The 18,632-nt window shown below is 55.4% G+C and overlaps 1 protein-coding gene across 3 annotated transcripts in view; it reads right to left on the bottom strand.

Annotated features, from left to right (window-relative positions):
* The window catches only part of PRKCA (protein kinase C alpha), a 302,229-nt gene that overhangs the window by 72,188 nt on the left and 211,409 nt on the right, over positions 1 to 18,632 (bottom strand). For all 3 annotated transcript variants that reach the window (XM_061393059.1, XM_061393060.1, XM_061393061.1), the window contains exons 4-5: positions 16,616 to 16,727; positions 12,117 to 12,245 (exon numbers count right to left, since the gene is read on the bottom strand). In XM_061393059.1, coding sequence (XP_061249043.1) covers positions 12,117 to 12,245; positions 16,616 to 16,727 — 241 coding nt within the window. The remainder of the gene's footprint in view (positions 1 to 12,116; positions 12,246 to 16,615; positions 16,728 to 18,632) is intronic.

Raw genomic sequence — 18,632 nt, 5'->3', positions numbered from 1 at the left:
TGCTTGGCCAGCAACGGTCCTGCACGTGCCAGCAGGAGAGGGCCCTGCCGTCCACAGGGTGGTCCCATCACCAGAGGGATCAGCGATGCACCCACACACTCCTGGTCCCCAGAAATGGTCTCAAAATGATGCTCTCAGGGACGTGTCCCTCAGGGGCTACTGGGGGGCTCGGATCACTATTTGTTTCTGGAACACAAGAGCCTTAGGAGACAAAGGCCTTAGTAACAAGCCATCTCCCCAAGGCCCTTCCATCTGTGTTACCACCACGGTCTTTAATCTGAGAATATGAAGCTGAAGATAAACATTAGCTAGACTGCCCAGGTCAGGGGTATGAGCTTTTCAGCTGTCAGACCCTCTGGTCGTCTCTGCCACAGTTGAAAAAACAAACCTCGATGCTCTCACTACCTTTGGGATCATTCTCCAACTGAGCCCATCTGTCAACACTTTGGAACTTCCCAAGGCGACCACATGCATCGAGCCTACTTGAGGCTAAATTAATTCCGAAAAAAAGGCAAGACTAGGGGCCAAGGATCTTGGATGAAAAACTTTTAATCCGGCAAAATAACCAAGCTCTTCATACACCCCTGAGCCATGGCGCCTCTACCACCACCATCTTGGCACAGCAGTGAGGTAGGCGGAGGTTAAATGGGAGGGAGGCCAGAGAGGCAGCGCCCTCAGTCCAGAGATGCAGGCGGGAAGGGTCTGCGCCCCACGGGGCTCTAGGAGGTGGGCATCTGGGGTCTAAGGGCTCGGAGAGGGCCAGGTGAGGGCACCTGCTGCCCGAGGGAAGTTGCCACGGTTTACATACCAAGCAGGAGACATGTTATTTTCCTGACCGTGGGGGGAGCCTGATGGGCTGACTCGCAGGGAAAATGTACCTTGTTTTTCTTTCCTCGGCTGGAGGGAAGCCAGGTAGCTTGGTATTTCTCAGAGAGAAGCTAAGACTCGGAGGCATTGTTAGCGCGTCCCCAGCTGTTCGCTCTCGCAGCTGGAACTCTTCCTGAAAGCAAAGCCGTGGGGGTGAGAGGGGCAGAGCTGCCAGGACCCAGAGAGCCGCTCGGCCTCCAGACCGTGCTGCCAAGCAGCCCACAGTGCGGGCGAGGGAGCTCCATCTGGGTCTCCAGCCCCAAGCACAGGTCTCTATGCTTCCTGGGCCACTCGTCCTACATCCTGAGGGGGCCGATTCAGAGGGTACCAGCGTCACAGGATCTCCTGTCCATCAGGACTGCGGACACACCGCCCGGAGCGCTGCTCTACGGCTTCCGGATAAAAGGGGTGAATAACGTCTGGGCTGGCGGGGTTGGACAAACACGGCTGAGTCCAGACTTTTTCTTTATCCTTGCCTGTCCCTGGAGACCAGCCAGGCTGGGAATACGTTCATCTGTTCCAAAGGGACTTGTGAGTCATGAACAAGTTTCAAACCGAACCCTAGACATCGTCTCTGCTCTTCAGTGATTTCACACACAGGCAACAAGGTCAAAGGAAAAGGCCTCAAAGCCGAAGACCCTGTTCTCACCCCCATCCCACCCCTGACCACCTTTCTGCACGACCCTGGCTGATGAAGTGTGGCGTTCTGTTTGCTCAGCATCAGCCCTGTTCCCGCACACATCGACTGCCCTCCGATAAGCCCCGCCCGGCAGCCAGGGTCCAGGGCGCAGAGGGGGCGCTTAACCCAACACGAGCCAACACAGCCTTCCCTGGGGCCACGGATTCACACCTGACGCTGCAGGAGAGACGGAGCTGTCAGAGGCAGACGTGGGCCGCGCTTCCCGCAGAGCAGAGGCAGCCTAGCTTGCCGTGAAAAAGACAAAAGCAGCAGCTGGAGAAGGACGGGTGAGCAGGGCCCGCCCCTACCTCCGGCGTCCCCGGGGCCCCAGGGCGCCCCCGCCCACGAGCTACGCAAGAGACCCAATTTCTCGGGGGGAATCTCTCCTTTCTAAGAGTGGGTTGGAATTGAGTTTTGTCCTTCACAACCCAAAACCCGACCGAATAGTCCCACTCCCTCTCTAAGCCTTGGTTTTTATAGACAAAACATAAAAGGCTGGACCACAGCCGTGCCTTTCAAACTCTGCTCCTCGGAGCCTCTGCCTGGGCCATGGGGGTGGATGGGGGCCCTCCTCTCCTTTGACCCAAGCACTTCTGTTAGCGGGAACGTCCACCACGGCAAACAAGACGTCCCTTGAAGGCATCTGCTGTTCAGACTTGGCTGAACTTGTTCCTGCTGTTGTTCAGCCACTAGGTCGGATCCAATACTTTGCAACCCCGGGGACCGCAGCACACCAGGCTTCCCAGTCCTCCACTATCTCCTTGAGCTTGCTCACACTCACGTCCGTTGAGTCAGTGATGCCATCCAACCATCCCATTCTCTGTCTTCCCCTTCGCCTCCAGCCCTCAATCTTTCCCAGCACCAGGGTCTTTACCAGTGAGTCAGCTCTTTGTATCACATCACTTTTATGATCCTATAAACATAAGTTCCTGTATCCTTCCTTAATGGAGTGTTACTCATTTGATGTATGCCAAGGAATTTTTCTTTTTTCAAAAATAAACTGGCATCCTTCAGGAGCTTGAGGTTCTGAGCGTCATCAAGGGTCCCTGTCTCTCGGGGCGGGGGCTGAGAGGGCGTCTGGGGTCGGGCGGGGTGGTGGCGTGTGAGTGGGAGGTCGTGAGGCTGCACAGGGCTGACAGGAACCCACCAGCACATGCTCCCTCTGGGCTTCTGGGCTCCTCTGCGTGTGATCGCCCAGGCCACCCATGAGATGTGAAGGACAGCCAAAACAATCCCCGTGTCCTGCAGCCCTAGTCCCAGCCGTGGACGCCCAGCTGCAGAGAGACTTCCCCAAGGGGAAGAGCTGCCAGTGAGCGAGTTTTCCAGAACAAGAGACCCCCGACCCCCCCACCCCCACCCCACCCCGGCTGTTGAGCAAAGCCTGCATTTCCTTCCATGACATCCCCGGCCCAGCGGGTCTAAGCTGGCAAACCCACACTTCCTCTCCATGACTTTCCCCACAGCAGCCCGCCTCGAAAACTTTTATAGGAACTTTGCCTTGCATCTGTTCTCGCTTCATTATTATGGGGAAAGAAGGCCTGCTTTGATTTTAAAAGGGACCCTGACTGTCTTTAATTAACCACAAACCCTGCGCTAATTACCCAGGAGGGTGGGTGGCAGCTACAGGGGCTGTTCTCCTCGGGAAGGCGGGTCCCCGGGTGCCTGGGAGCGAGCTTCCCGCAGGTGGCCCTGCCCCTCGCTATTCTACTGGGATGTTTTAGGACAGCCCCAGGAGCCAAATCTCGGCCTTCTCAGGAAATCTGTGTTCTTTCACAGCGGAGGGAGGTGCCTGGAAGTTGAGCTGAACCCACTCAGGTTTCTCAGCCCCATTTCGATGCCGATGCCTGGAGCACGCGCACACCACTGGCTGCAGAGTCCATCACACGTGGGGAAACGTGGGCTCATCAGAATAGGCTAAGATTGGACCAAAGACAGGATCTGCTTCTCAAGCTTCTTGGTGGAGCATTCCCACCACCCACTCATGAAGATTCACTGAATCAAGAGAGGAGAAGTCTCCACATTTGGGGACATTTCCAGAGGGGAGCCAAATGACTCCTCAGTACGGGGTACTGAATTTTCCCAACCTTCCGGTGCAGAACCAGAAGGGACATTCCTCTCCCATCCTGATCCTCATAACATCTCTGCCCATTAAAGAGTTAAAAGAACGTTTCAGTGGAAGTGATTAAAACGACATCACTTTCAAGCCTCTAAGAGACTCCTCACTTGGCTAAGGCATTTATTTTCTAGAAGATGATCAAGTTGCTCCCAATAATTTCATGGCAATTAATCTTGTGCTTAAATGATAATCCTATAATTAAAAGCAATTAAAATCCGGCACAAGAATGATCGGCTCGGTCAGGGTCAACGTCCCCTGTATGCTACAGGGCTGGCCTTGAAAGAGGCCCCACAAATAATTTGTTTCTCCTCTTCCTGGGGACGCAGGCGTTCAAAGCCCATCTTTAAAAATGCTTCTTTGTGGCAGGAGTCACTGAAGTCAAAGCGGAAGCAGGGCTGAGGCTCCTACAAAGAATTCTATAAAGGGACTGGAGGTCGTCTCGAGCAGGAGAAAGAAGCTGTGTCACTCTGAGCTTGGAGACTGGGGTGTTTACAACAGAGGCAAACGGTGCCTTAAGGAAATGACACTGGCGACCCTTGCCCCAGCCTGGCCGTGGTGCTGCCCACAAGCACCCAGAGTGCTCAGCGTGGAAAGCTGGGTCTGAGTCACTGCCCACAGAGCCCTGCAGGAGTGACCGTCCACAGGAAGCACCCAGCAGCCGGTGGACACTGGGCGGTTAGCTCTGCCACTGTGGGAGGTCAGGACGAGGACCACGGTCAGGCTGTAAGCAATGACGCGTCTCTTGGAGAAGATGCGACCACTTCTTGGTGGATGTATGTTTCTCTGAAGGATCCCAGAAGTCATGTGGCTTTATGAAATAGGCTAAAATGGGATCCCTTCTGTGTGATTCAGACGGAAGGCTAAGATGGCAAGACTCGCTCAGATTTGGGATGCAGGAGCACAGTGTAACGCTGAGTCCTCTCTGGGACTTCCCTGCTGGTTCAGGGATAAAGAAGCCATCTTCCAATGCAGGGGCTGTGGTTGGGGAACTAAGCTCTCTTGGGCCGCAGGGCAGCTAAGGCCACAACAGAGAAGCCTGTGCACCACAGCGGAGACCCAGCACAACCAGAGAAGAGCAGAGTCGTTCTTCTCAATGCTCTGCCCACTGGGACCTTCCATCACCATCAGCATTTACTCAATACATCTCAGGCACAGATTCAAGACATTGGGAATGGGAGATAAGATGCCATCTCTGACCTCAAAGGGCTAATGGTCTGGCCAGGGGAGATGAGCACATAAGTAGTAATAAACGCACAGCCACGTGGCAGATGGTGTCAAGGGCGTGAGGAGAAAGCAGCCCATCTTAGGCAGAGCATGAAGCGTTCGGAGGGGCCTCACAGAGACAACCGCGCGGAGTGTGGGTGATGCTCCTGACGGAGCGGGGTGCACTGCCCCACCTGTGTGGGCTCAGTCCTGGAACTCTCTGTGACCCTGTGGACTGTAGCCCGCCAGGCCCCTCTGTCCACGGGGTTTCCCAGAAAACTGGAGTGGTTGCCATCTCCTCCTCCAGTGGATCTTCCCGGTCCAGGGATGGAACCCACGTCTCTAGAGTGCCCTGCACTGGCAGGCGGGTTCTTTACGACTGAGCCACTTGGAGCAGCCCATGAACAGCACAACAGAGGTGAGCGGGTGGAACCAGCCTGCCCCTGGGAAGGGCACAGAGCTCTTCTCCTCAGTGAGAACTCTGAGTGTCAGGGGTGGCGGGGGCGGAAGGGACATGCCTGGGGAGGGGGCTACCAGCTGCCGACGGGGTCACACAGGCGTGGGCATCGGGACGTGGGAATGTCCAGTCGGGAAGAACAGAGGATAAAGGAGTCACTGAAAAGATGCCGGCCGTCTCCCGGAAGCAACGCGTCTGAACCGGCCAACATGCGAGCATCTTCCGGACACGCAGGCCGAGGTGTTTTCAGCTTCAAGGCCGTTCCCGTCTGCCTTCGCAGAGGGGCGCTGGACGTCAAGCACTGGCCCAGCCTGAGGTGGGTTCTTCCAAGATTGAGACTCACTCGAGAACACGTCAGCATCCTCTCAACCAACACGAAAACTGATCAAGTTCGCCCTCGATGCTAAAACCATCGGTGAAAGGCTGCTGGTCTCCAAACACAACACCCAGATGCCTTGTTAATCGCAAATGTTGAGAGTTACTGAGAAGTGGAGGGATCTGATGGGAACACGGAAACTGGGTGATCAAAGGTGTTATAGCTCACTGATGACGGTCAATCTGGACGCACCCGAATAAGCAGCTGCCTGAGCCTGCCCTCCGCAGCCCAAACCAGGACCAGCACACGGGCTCTGTCCCCTCCTGCGCCCCTGAGCTGCATTTAATCCCACAGCCAAGCTTTTATTTAAGAGAAATGACCTCCAGCTAATGCCTTTTCCTTTCAGCGAGCGGCTGGGTGCAGCTCCTCCCCGCTGGCAGCCCCAGACGGCAGTCCCATCGCACAGGCCTTCTGGGCGCTGTGGAAAGCTCCCGCACAGAGCCTCCAAGCGACAGAGGGGCTGCCCGCCCGTCCCCGCCCCTGGCATCCACAAAAATTCAAGGGTCACCGTGAACCTCGGGGTCACCCCTGGAGTTCAGGGGAGGAGACTGATGCTCTGTCCTTGTGAAAAAACGAGCCACTCGGACCGTAAACGTTCCTGTCTGAGAAAGAAGCATTTAACTCGGAGCTCTTGCTCTGTGACGCCTAAGACCCGGGCATGCGAAACGGTAGTGACTGTAGCCCTAAGTCCATGAATACAGAAAATAATTCCCCTCGAGGCCGAGCACGTTGGACTCCCTGACACCTGGGCCGGGGTCGAGCCCTGCACACCCTGAGCCAATCACAGCCCGCATCCTCACGTGGCAGCCTCTCCCACCTGTCCTCCCGGGGCCTCTAGGAAGCCACCTGCAGCTTCCTGGGAGCGGGCGAGGGGCCGCCCTAAGGGCCTCTGTGCTTACAGGCACGTCCCTTTCATTCTCTTCCTTGCCTTAATGCCCCCCCCCCAAGACCACACACCCCACGATAAGCTCTACATCCTCCTCATCTCAGCATCCCCAGGGGCCTGGCAGAGAGCCTGACGCCGGCTCATAAACGGGTGACAGACGGTGGATCAGAGTGATTATTACGCAAAGCTGAGTCTCGCTGCTCCGACTGCCCCGACCGCCCCATTAAAAGGTGGAAGGACACAGAGCGTATGTAGAATGTTGTTATTTAAATCAACAACCTGATGGCAGGTCCCCACACAGTTCTAGAAGGTTCTTGGAGGATGCAACCTTGCAGCCGCCAGCAGCCTCACATCCTCACGCTTGCAGGAAGCTCTCCCCCTCCCCTGGAGCCCGATTAGAACCTCCATCTCCACGCGGAACTAACAAACGAAGTATCTGAGAAAATCAGACTCTTCTGCAGGACAGTCTATTCGGGGAGATGTGTTCCTGAAACAGCTGTAAAGCCTGCGATGTTTTTTCCATTTATTTACAACATTAAATTGAAAATTCGTCCCCATGAGGGATTTGTTTTTTCTTTACCACTCCTCCAAACCAAATAAAAAGCACAAAGGAATGTAGGAAACCTATTAAAATCACATATTAAAAGAAAAAAATGACACTGTTCAGATAACATCGCACCACTGCCCAAAGGCAAGAAGTAAAAATACACCAGGAAGTGGACGCCTTTCCCATAAATACTGCACCAATCTCTAAAGGACCCTGATCTCTGATTTCCAAAGGGCAATTTCCATCCCACTAGTCCCTTGGGAGTTTCTATTTTACTTTGGGAATGATTTTTAAACTGGGTGAGTCTGCACATGTCAAATGGAGCTAATCTAATCTTTAACACGAGTGCTTACGGTCTACGAGCATGGCCCCAGAAGCCACCCGTGTGCACCATGAGCTCGGCTCGTCGTGGGTCATCACTGATATCTGTGTTCTCACTGTGTGTGCTGTGTGTGCGTGCTCAGTCGTGTCTGACCCTTTGCGACCCCACGGACTGCAGCACACCAGGCTTCCCTGTCCTTCACCATCTCCTGAAGTTTGCTCAAACTCATGTCCATTGAGTCGATGATGCCATCCAACCATCTCATCCTCTGTTGTCCCCTTCCCCTCCTGCCTTCAATCTTTCCCAGCATCAGGGTCTTTTCCAATGAGTCAGCTCTTCATATCAGGTGACCAAAGAACTGGAGCTTCAGCTTCAGCATCAGTCCTTCCAATGAATATTTAAGGTTGACTTCCTTTAGGATGGACTGGTTGGATCTCCTTGCAGTCCAAGGGACTCTCAAGAGTCTTCTCCAACACCACAGTTTAAAAATATCAATTTTTCAGTGCTCAGTCTTCCTGATGGTCCAGCTCTCACATCCATACATGACCCCTGGAAAAGCCAAGGCTGGCTAATCCCGTCACCTCCCCTCGCCCGCTCCTGCGCTCTTCCCTCTGGCCTCTCAAACACCCCCGTCCTTCGGCCTCCTCCAGGGACGTCAGTCCCACGTTTAGAGCTTCCATTGCCTCAGAGAACCTGCGGGGTGCTGATGTGGGTTGAGCAAACATTCATGGCTTGCTGTTTATCCCAAAGAGACTGTTTAATTGACGAGAGACGTGGGAGGGCCTCGGCCTTTGGGTTCGGGAGTCAGACCTGGGCTCAGGCTCCAGCACCGCCACTTCCCGCCTCGTCCCGCGGCTTCCTGCCCCTCTGAGCTCAGAGAACAGTGCTCGGTGGCTGCGTGCTGTGGGTGTCCGTGAAGCGGGGGCTGGAAGGCTCAGCATGGAGAAAGGCCCGGTCCTGTGGACAGTGGGCACCCAGGCAGGACGCAGGACGCAGCTGAGTGAGTGAGACCGCCTGTGACCGCCTGTCACGACCGTGGGCCTGATCTGCTGGGTGGGGGGGTCCGGGCAGGTGAGGCGAGGGGCGGGCACCCCGGAAGCGGCCCGTCTGGGCGGCTTCTGTCCTGGGCGGGGAAGCCGGACCCCTTCTCTTGGCTCCCGTTTTCTTCCTGGCGTGTAGCCGCTTACGGCGTTGTGCTGGTCTCCGCCCTACAACAACGTGAGCCCGTTGTTGGAGCACGTCTACCCCCGCCGTCCTGGGAGCACGTCTACCCCCGCCGTCCTGGGAGCACGTCTACCCCCGCCCTCCTGGGAGCACGTCTACCCCCGCCCTCCTGGGCGTCCCTCCACCGCGTCCTGCCCCTACCTAACCCTGCGCAGAGCACCGCGCCCAGCTCCCCGTGCCTACAGCAGCTCCCCGCTGGCGGGCTATCTTGCACGTGGCGATGTGTGTGCTTCAGGGCTACTCTCCCTTCGCCCCACCCTCTCCTCCCCGCGCTGCGCCCACAAGTCTCGCCGCTATGTCTGTGTGCCTAGTCCTACCTTACGAATAGGTCCCTCAACACCATTTTTCCAGGTTTCATACACGTATGTGTTATACACAATATCTGATTTCACTCCTTGACTCTTTAAAACATTTCCATTGACTAACCTGTGGTTCACACATTTATCAGGAACTATTAAAAATGTGACGACTTTGATACTTGGACTCTGGGTTGGGAGCTGCTGGGTGAAGGATGTGGGGAACTCTGTGCTATTTGCTTTTGTGACTTTTTTTTTGGTACCGCAAGTGCTGCTAGTCACCATTTATTATTTATACTTCCGTTCTCCTTGAAGCCAGGCTAATTCTGATTCTGAACATCTAAAATTACTCTACAAATTTTAAAGAAATGATTACTAATTAGTTATTTCCCTTAGTTTGGCATTCTATATTTAGGCCTGAATTTCCTGCACACAAATAACTACTGTGTTTTTCAATCAGATTTGCTGTGGACGGAATGTTTGTGCCCCCACGTTTGTACGCCGAGGCCCTGACCCCTGGGGATGGTGTAGGGACGGGGCCTTGGGGTGACAAGGTCGTGAGGAGCCCTCAGGGTGGGAACGGTGCCCTGAAGGCTGCACAGCACGGCGCCCTCCTCTGTCGCCCGCTACCCACTCTCAACCTCTTCTCTCTCCCCTGTTCCCTAAGTGAAGACACAGCCAGGAGGCAGCTGCTCCACGCCAGGAAGACAGTTCTGTCCAGAAACGGTCAACAGACACCTTGATCTTGTCTTACCCGTCCTCCAGAACCAAAAGAAATTCAGTCCATGGTATTATTACAGCAGTCTTAGCTAAGATGAGATTCCAATTCTTCCTGGTACCGTCATTAAAATATCTCTACTTCTATCCTTTAAACAGGTTTCCATTAAACTGACGATCTGTGTGACTTGGGCAAGTTAAATTCTTTGTGTCTCAGTTTCATCCTCTACAAGGATAATAAATTTCTGCACAGGTTTAAACAGGTCAATCAGGTAAAGCGCTTCATAGGCGCCCCGTGGTGGGAAGCGCCGGTCACTGAGCTGCTGCTGCTGTTAGTACTAAGGGCCGCTGAGCTCGTGGTCCTGGAGCTGAGCACTTCTCTGCACGAACCAGCAGACCAATTCTCGAGTGACATGGCCGGACTACAGCCAGAGACGCCACTGGTTGGCTTTCTTGCGTGAAAAGTCTCTGATTCAGCGCGGGTGTCTCCCCCGAGACGATTCCACAGTCAAGTTCAACTCCTGGCGACGACGGTGTGATCAGCCCCCGAGCCCCAGGAGGCTCGCCTTGCTGTCCCCGTGAGCTGGGTCTTTCTCCTGCACTGGGTATTGTGAGCCGCCCCAGTGGGGCCCCGGTGCCACTCCCGAGGCTCGGCGGAGCCAGGCCCCTCGGGCAGCAGCCTGGGAATGATGTGGCCAGTCTAGCGCACATGGCCTGGAGTCTGTGTTCAGAAGCACCAGGACTGGGAGCAACCCATGGCCAGGTGGTCCTGACTGAGGCGGGGCCGAGACCCTCCCGGCTGAGGTCTGCCTGCCCACCTGCGGGGCGGGGGCCACCACAGGGCTTTCAGGACAAAGGACAGGCGCTCTGCCTTACTCCGCTCCATCCCTTACCGCTCAGTGCGTCTCTGTTTTATGGTGATTTTCTCTGAAGCGGTATGCTCCCTGCCTCCCTATGTGACTCTGACAATGGAGGAACCTTAGTAGAAGAGAGAGAGAGGTCAGTGAGGGGCTGCAACGGTGTGGATGGGCTCATGCACCAACCCCCAGGGTCCGCCTGCTCTGCGCCCAGGGGCCCAGCCATCAATCAGAGTGGGCCCCCCAAACCCCGCAGCATCAGTCCAACCAGAGGGAACGCAGGTGAGAATCGCACCCCCATGCGCAAGGATGCAGGTCAGGAGGTTCTGAGAAAATAAAGCAACTTCTCCGAGACACAGTCACAGGGAGCCCATGTCTGCCGTGGGGACTTTACACACAACCCCATGCTGGTCGTCAGCTGCATGTGGTTCGTGTCATGAGGTCACCCAGTGGCAAAGTGAGGGACCCTTCCCTTGCAATGCCTTGAGACCCTCTGATTCTCCCTGAATTCTTATCTGACAGGACAGCACGGGGTAGAAAACTTGATTAGTTTTCAAAGAAAAAATGTGAGCAAGTTCCCCAAAGTAAGCTCTCTCTGGGACAACCTCCCCCACCCCAACTCTTTCCTTCAACAGACCCTCCGAGTCTTTTATTTTTCTATAAGATCTTCTGTTATTTACAGTAAGAGTCAGTCGGCTTTTCCGTTTCTGTGATAGCCTAGAATTCCTAAATACGAATGGGAACACAGTCTGTGTGCTCATCTCATGAGAGTGGATGTCCTTGTCCAGGAGGAGGGTGTGTCCGTTGGGTGGGACACGGTGGGCCCAGAACAAGGAGGACAGCGGCTCCCACCCTGACTCAGCTCAGTGGGCACTGCAGCAGACACGTCTGGTCACCCTGAGGCCCCGCGGCTGAGCGTGGATTTCGTGGGAGCCCAGAGGAGAAGCCGTGCTGCGACAGTGCCCACCCAGACACGGCCCGAGGGGGGCGCCCGGCCGGGGACACGGATGTGGAGCCACCGCGGCCGGGTCCTCGTGGGTAAGCGCTGCGGGGGGTGATGGCACAGGGCCTGGGCTCCCCACTCATGCTGTGACTCTGCAGGACCCCATCTCCCGGGGCCTCGGTTTCCTCTTCTGGAAAACGACGCTAGTGATCGGGCAGTTGTGAAATGTAATAAATTAATCTGTGTGCGTTTCTCAGCACCCCACGCACTGCAGAGAAGTGTAGATGCCCCAAAGTGCTGCTGTTACCATCACGGCCGCCTCATCAGGTCATCACAGCCCGACGCCCCGAAACACCTGACCACCCCTCACCTGCCCCCCACCCAGGCTGCACCTTCCCCAGGGCACCGTGTGCCACGGCTTCTGGTGGCCCATCCCCAGGGGGACAGCCATGCTCTCAGAGCCCTTCTCCACACGGCGCTCATGACTCGCTGGACGCCGAGTGTCTGTGAACCCGGGAGACGGGTGCACGAGAGCCAGCAGCTCCGCGTCCATCCCGGCCTCAGGGCCGGCCTCTCCTGGTCTGAAGGCTGCGGGCGGCCCAGCCACACCGCGGGGAGCGCCTCACCTGTGACGTGCAGCTTCTCATCCGTGACCTCGGCCTTCAGGTAGATGCGGCCCCTCTTCTCCGTGTGGTCCATCCCGCAGAGGCTGGGCACGTTGATCACGCACTGCTTGTGCACGTTCATATCACAGGCTGCAAGTCGAGAAGGCAAAGGGTGAGGCTGCGCGTGGCCCGGAGCCACCCCCGCTCTGTGTTTTGGTTGCGTGAACAGAAGCGGAACTGAGCCACCCTCTAACTCGATGCTCTGCTATCGAGCGTCGGTGACATAAAGAACTGCTAGCAGATGTCCCTCACAGCACAGGCTCCCGTGAATGACACATCCCTAAAATACTCCATCCATGTCTGTCCAGCCGCAACTGAGGCAGACCACCCCCGCCTGGTCTCCCGAACGTGCCTACAATGTTAACAGCAAACAAAATCCAGGGACTAATTAATACTTTATGTACACGGAGGCAAGCAATACACACATTTTAATCGGGATTCTTTCTGCCAAAGAATTTCTTATGCCTTCCTGAGAATTTGTGGGGCTGAGTTTATGATATTCAGAAAATGTTCTTTTCCTCAGCGAACTCTTTATCTCCAAGGAGGCTTACGTGCATTGCTTTTGTTTGTTGTTGTTTTTAAAAGAACCTGTGATTGATATTTTAAACCTGTCCTCAAATATTTAAATATTATTCTGCGTAAAACAAATATACGCCTGGCTTGGTAAGGCATTCCTCACCAGCTGACATTACATGGGCAAGACAGGGAGAGGACTAAAGGTCAGTCTTATTGCGGAGAACTAAAGACACCCCGGGAGAAGGCGCTGGCGACCCACTCCAGTGTTCTTGCCTGGAGAATCCCAGGGACGGAGGAGCCTGGTGGGCTGCCGTCTATGGGGTCACACAGAGTCAGACATGACTGAAGCGACTTAGCAGCAGCAGCAGCAAAGACACCCTGAAAAGAGTCCTGTGCACGGAGCTCAAACATAAGACGCTATGTAGGCATTCCTGCTCCACTGGTCCTGTACCTCAGGCTTCCAGAAGGAGCAGGTGGCCCCTGGAACCCTCAAGAATCCCCCAGGGGCACCACAAGGCTCTTCTGATACTTCAAGGTGGAGCCTTCTTGGTACTCTAGTTTTGAGTGTTTAACTCCTCGGTCCGTGGGACTCTCCAGGCAAGAATACTAGAGTGGGTTGCCATTTCCTCCTCCAGGGGATCTTCCCAACCCCAGAACTGAACCCTCAGCTCTTGCATCTTCTGCACTGGCAGGTGGGTTCTTTACCAGCTGGGCCTCCAGGGAAGCCCATTTAACTTTAACACGATGAGCTAAATAGCAAGAAGCATTGTGAAGCAGAGGTCTCAGTTACACAGGGCTCTCAAGAAGCTGTGCTGTGACCTGCACTGGCGACCTCCCTTGGGCAGAACTTGAAGGAGTAAAGGCCAGCACCTCTGGGACAGCCATGGGCCCAGGAAGGCGGTGGAGAAAGGACCCAGGCTGCGTCCTGTGTCAGCTGCAACACTTGGAGCTGGTGCGTCCTGGGAAACGTCTGCTCCTGCTCTGCCCGCTGCGAGGTGAGCCTGCAGGGGGCAGCTGACTCCCCACCAAGCAGGGATGCCCACAGCACCATCACGTTACAGGGTGTAGGAGCGTGGGGAGAGGGAGTCTCTGCCACGCGAGTCAGGGGAGGGGTCTGGCCCCCGACCACCAGCTCATGCTCCTCCTGCTCCAGCACGGAGCACAGACAGCAGCCCAGAGACACAGACAGCAGCCCAGAGACACAGACAGCAGCCCAGAGTCCCTCACAGCAGCCCAGAGCCCCTCACAGCAGCCCAGAGCCCCTCACAGCAGCCCAGAGACAGAGACAGCAGCCCAGAGACACAGACAGCAGCCCAGAGACACAAACAGCAGCCCAGAGACACAGACAGCAGCCCAGAGACACAGACAGCAGCCCAGAGTCCCTCACAGCAGCCCAGAGCCCCTCACAGCAGCCCAGAACCCCTCACAGCAGCCCAGAGACAGAGACAGCAGCCCAGAGGCCCTCAAAGCAGCCCAGAGACACAGACAGCAGCCCAGAGCCCCTCACAGCAGCCCAGAGACAGAGACAGCAGCCCAGAACCCCTCACAGCAGCCCAGAGACACAGACAGTAGCTCAGAGCCCCTCACAGCAGCCCAGAGACACAAACAGCAGCCCAGAGACACAGACAGCAGCCCAGAGTCCCTCACAGCAGCCCAGAGCCCCTCACAGCAGCCCAGAACCCCTCAAAGCAGCCCAGAGACAGAGACAGCAGCCCAGAGGCCCTCAAAGCAGCCCAGAGACACAGACAGCAGCCCAGAACCCCTCACAGCAGCCCAGAGACACAGACAGCAGCCCAGAGGCCCTCACAGCAGCCCAGAGCCCCTCGCAGCAGCCCAGAGACACAGACAGCAGCCCAGAGACACAAACAGCAGCCCAGAGACACAGACAGCAGCTCAGAGCCCCTCACAGCAGCCCAGAGCCCCTTGCAGCAGCCCAGAGACACAGACAGCAGCCCAGAGACACAGACAGCAGCCCAGAGCCCCTCGGACTCTGAGGAAAAGAATAAAGACACAAGGTAACATGCTGCTCGAGTGGGAGCACAGTCCATAAACAGAATCTGAAGCAGAATCCTGGCATATAAACCAGGGGCATGTTATTTTATTAGCGTGCGTGCATGCTAAGTCACTTTAGTGGTGTCTGACTCTGTGACCCCAAGGAGGCAGCCCGCCAGGCTCCTCCATCCATGGGATCCTCCAGGCAAGAATGCTGGAGTGGACTGTTGCTTCCTCCTCCAGGGGGTCTTCCCGACCCAGGGACTGAACCCACACCTTACATCTCCTGCACGGGCAGGCGGATGGATTCTTTATCACTGAGCCACCGGGGAAGCCCTTTTATTAGAATACATTTGGCTAATAAATTCAAATCTATACCATTTATTTACTATCAGGACATTCCTGGGTGACCAGTAACGTCCTCTGGTCCTAACACAACTGTGAGCCGAGCTGCTGGGGACGCTCGGTGGAGACTCAGCTCAGCCTCGAGGGTGCATGCATTCCTGGCCTGTGTTACAGTTGGCAGCGCCCCCAATCCTGGTCCACCCAGAAGAGCAGAAGGGTACAGCTGGCACCCCTGTTTAAGGGCACGGGTCACAGTCCTGGCCAACATGGACGAGGATGCAGCAGGAGACATGTGGCTTGTTCTGCCCCCTGAGTCAGTGGGCATCAGTCTCAGGTCACCTTCAACTTGTTACGGTCGAGTGCCTAACAGAGCCGAGTATTCACTTCTGCTCCAAGTTTTACAACAGTCAAAAGTGTATTTACAAACGCACTTAGAATCCACGCTAACCCGGAAAGCAGTCTCTTGGGAATCTGACAATCTCTGGACGCACAGGAAACCACCAGCCCTGATGACCACAGAGGTTTCTCGAGGCTATTAGGGTCCAGGGCTCAGGAAGGTGAAGCCTGCATTCTGAGAAGCTACCTGCCTCCTCCGTAAAGTTCACACAGTCTGCCTTCTATGTACAGCTGACCCTGAGCGACATGGGTTTCAACTGCACAGGTCCTCTTAGACATGGATCCCTTCCCGAGAATTACACGGTTGACCCCCCGTATCCGCGGAGGATTACCACGGATACCGAGGGAAGACGATGCAGGCGCGTGTCTTTGCTCCATGTGGGGACAGATGAGGCTGTGGGCCACAACAGCAGCATTATCGAGTGACAACATGCTGATTGTACCCAAACTCTTCCTTGTCTGCTAGAAAAACAGGCTCGTCATTACCTTCTCTAATTACCTTCTCCTGCCCTAAACATAAAATTTTATTGAAACAAATAAATAGCCTGGGGGGATCTCATTACATGAGATTAATCGAAGCAAAGAATTTCCATGAAAAAAATAGATGTCTTTCTCTCCTCCTGCAGTTGGTGCTAATACACACCGAACAAGAAGGGAGAAGGGGAGAGGGTGGGTGTCTTCCGGGATTTCATCTCTCACTGGCCTGGCAGGATCTGATCTGCCCATAATTATGCAAGACGAGGGAACTTAAACCAAGCTCCTGTTCTTATTTTCACTGTGGTTTTGGCTCCAAGGAGAGCCCACTGGATTTTTCCACAGTCCACCCACTAATTGGAGACACGGGCGGATAATGACTGTGGATGCTCAGCTTATCTTGAAGCTGAACCAAATGTGGAATCTGGGGGTGGGATGTCTTCTTTCAACACGTGGCATTTGCTTGGGGGTTCGACCAGCCTGCATTTAACAGGGATTGGAGATTCCTACCATGAAAACTGGGGACAGCACCAACTGCATGAAATCGGGGGCTTTTTTGGGTTCATAATTAGGCAGGGAAGTCGTATAATAAATTAGAACCTCGCCAGTGGGGGGATTCTATACTTTTGTAATTGAGCCCATATCTGAATGAAATCTACCGATTTTCTGAAAGGTTCCTGAGCATCACAGGGCCCTGCTGGCCCTGGGCATGCTGCAATAACAGAAAACATACTCACTGTCACATTTCATCCCCTGGTGGATGAGTCCGTAGAGCAGGGAGCCGCAGTGATCACAGAAGGTGGGGCTGCCATACGTGTGGATCTTGAACTTGTGCTTGCTCCTCGGGTCCTGCAGGGAGAAGCGGTACACAGACGGTCAGTCACGAGAAGACCAGCCAAGCTCAGGCCTGCCCCTCCCGTCCCCACGGCAACGGTCCAGGCCGCCCGCCTGGGCCCCGTCCTCTGGCATCCTATGACGGTGGGGCTCCTGCTCTGGGCCGGGCACCAGACACCTGCACCTCCTCTCTTTCCAGGTGTGACCTGCACATGTCGGGCTTCCCACCAGAGCCACCGCATCTGGAGCCAGAGCCTCCAAGGGGATCAAGGTGCCCCAGGCGAGCAGAGCAGTTCAGACCACATGGTCGTGCGTGTCCCCGGGGCCCAGCGTGGGTGGAAGCAGAGCGGGCCCAGAGTCAGGGTGTGTTCATGAGGCTGAACCGAGTGACCCTGCACTCAGTCAGCAGAGTTTGGGCCACCTCCTTTTGGACAAGGTTTCCAGAAATCCATGTAAGACCAGACAGGCACCCAAACCAGCACCATTTCCCAAGCACCATATGCATCCCCGACGGTAAAGAATCTGCCTGCAGTGCAGGAGACCTGGGTTCGACCCCTGGGTCAGGGAAGATCCCCTGGAGAAGGGAATGGCAAGTCACTCCAGTCTTCTTGCCTGGAAAATCCCATGGACAGAGGAGCCTGGCGGGCTACAGTCCATAGCGTCGCAAAGAGCTGGACACGACTGAAGGACTCACACACACACACACACACACACAGACGCTAGTGATCTTCAAAGTCTCGAGATTTTACCAGCCGCCAAGACTTTAACACTGGTTCTCATCTGAGAGCTTTCAGAAATTCACTCAGAATGAGGCTCTGGCTGCTAACATTAAAAAAAAAATTTTTTTTTAAATATTCGCAACACATATTTTTCGAAGCAAGAGCACCACTGATTTTATAAATAAAGTTTTACTGGAACACAGCTGTGCTCATTCCTTGACATCTTCTCTGTAGTTACAATGGCCAAGTTGAGTGACAGAACCCTAATGACCCACAAAGGCTAAGCACTAATTGGCCCTTACAGAACAAGTCTGCCAATCTCTGCTTTAGGATGGTGCTGTCTAAAGTATGGTCTCTATGTGGCATCATCATGACCCGAAGCTTGTTAGAAATTAAATCATGGAGCCCCTCCCGAGACCAGCTGAATTAAACTCCAGGGACAGGCTTCACCACGCCCTGCGGGTGAGCCTGAGGCTGGCAGGGACATGAAGGCGGGGAGCCCCTGTTTTACACGGTTTCCCCACAAATACTGAGCGAGTGCCTAAGACGCTCCAGGCGCATGTGTGCGTCTGTGCCTGTGGCAGGGCACTAGTTTATTCGGAAACGTCTCTCGGGGTCAGAGAAATCAACACCTTCCTTGGGCGGTTACTTTCCTGGCCAGTGGCAGCTGTGAACGTGGTCTGAAGCGGGGGCTTCACCTCTTACCAGTTCTCCCAACATCCCAGGACGCTGGACAGAATATCACGGGCACAGGCTGGCATCAGCGCTAATCCAAAGTTCCCAGGACGGACAGTACAGCCTGTGTCCCACCACGTGGAGGGCAGCGTGGAGGCCAGGGGGAAGGACAGCCCGTCGTCCCCGCAGAAGGACGGTGTCAACCGTCGGCAAGAGATAAATCCAGCCTGGCAGCTCCCACGCGGGCCCCGAGCCCAGGCACACGGCGGCCCCAGGCAGCTGTCCTGCCAGCCAGCCGTCACATCGATCTCTGTTGGCGTGGCGCACGGGGACTCACTTCACTTTTCAGGAAGACCTGGGCTTCCTCCTCCAGGCTCTCACCTGGGAAGGTGCAGGAGGCGGGCTGCCTTCCTGGACACGGCGGGAGGAGACCAGGAGTCCTCACACCCTAAAATCCACGCGCAGCCGAGGACCGTGCCTACGATGGCAGTGACAGTGACACCAACACCGCGTCCTGCCTGGCGAC

Source organism: Bos javanicus, chromosome 19 (genome assembly GCF_032452875.1).
Source record: "Bos javanicus breed banteng chromosome 19, ARS-OSU_banteng_1.0, whole genome shotgun sequence".
NCBI classification, from domain to species: domain Eukaryota; kingdom Metazoa; phylum Chordata; class Mammalia; order Artiodactyla; family Bovidae; genus Bos; species Bos javanicus.
The sequence above is the reverse complement of the archived record's forward strand: the minus strand, read 5'-3'. Positions and strand labels throughout refer to the sequence as shown.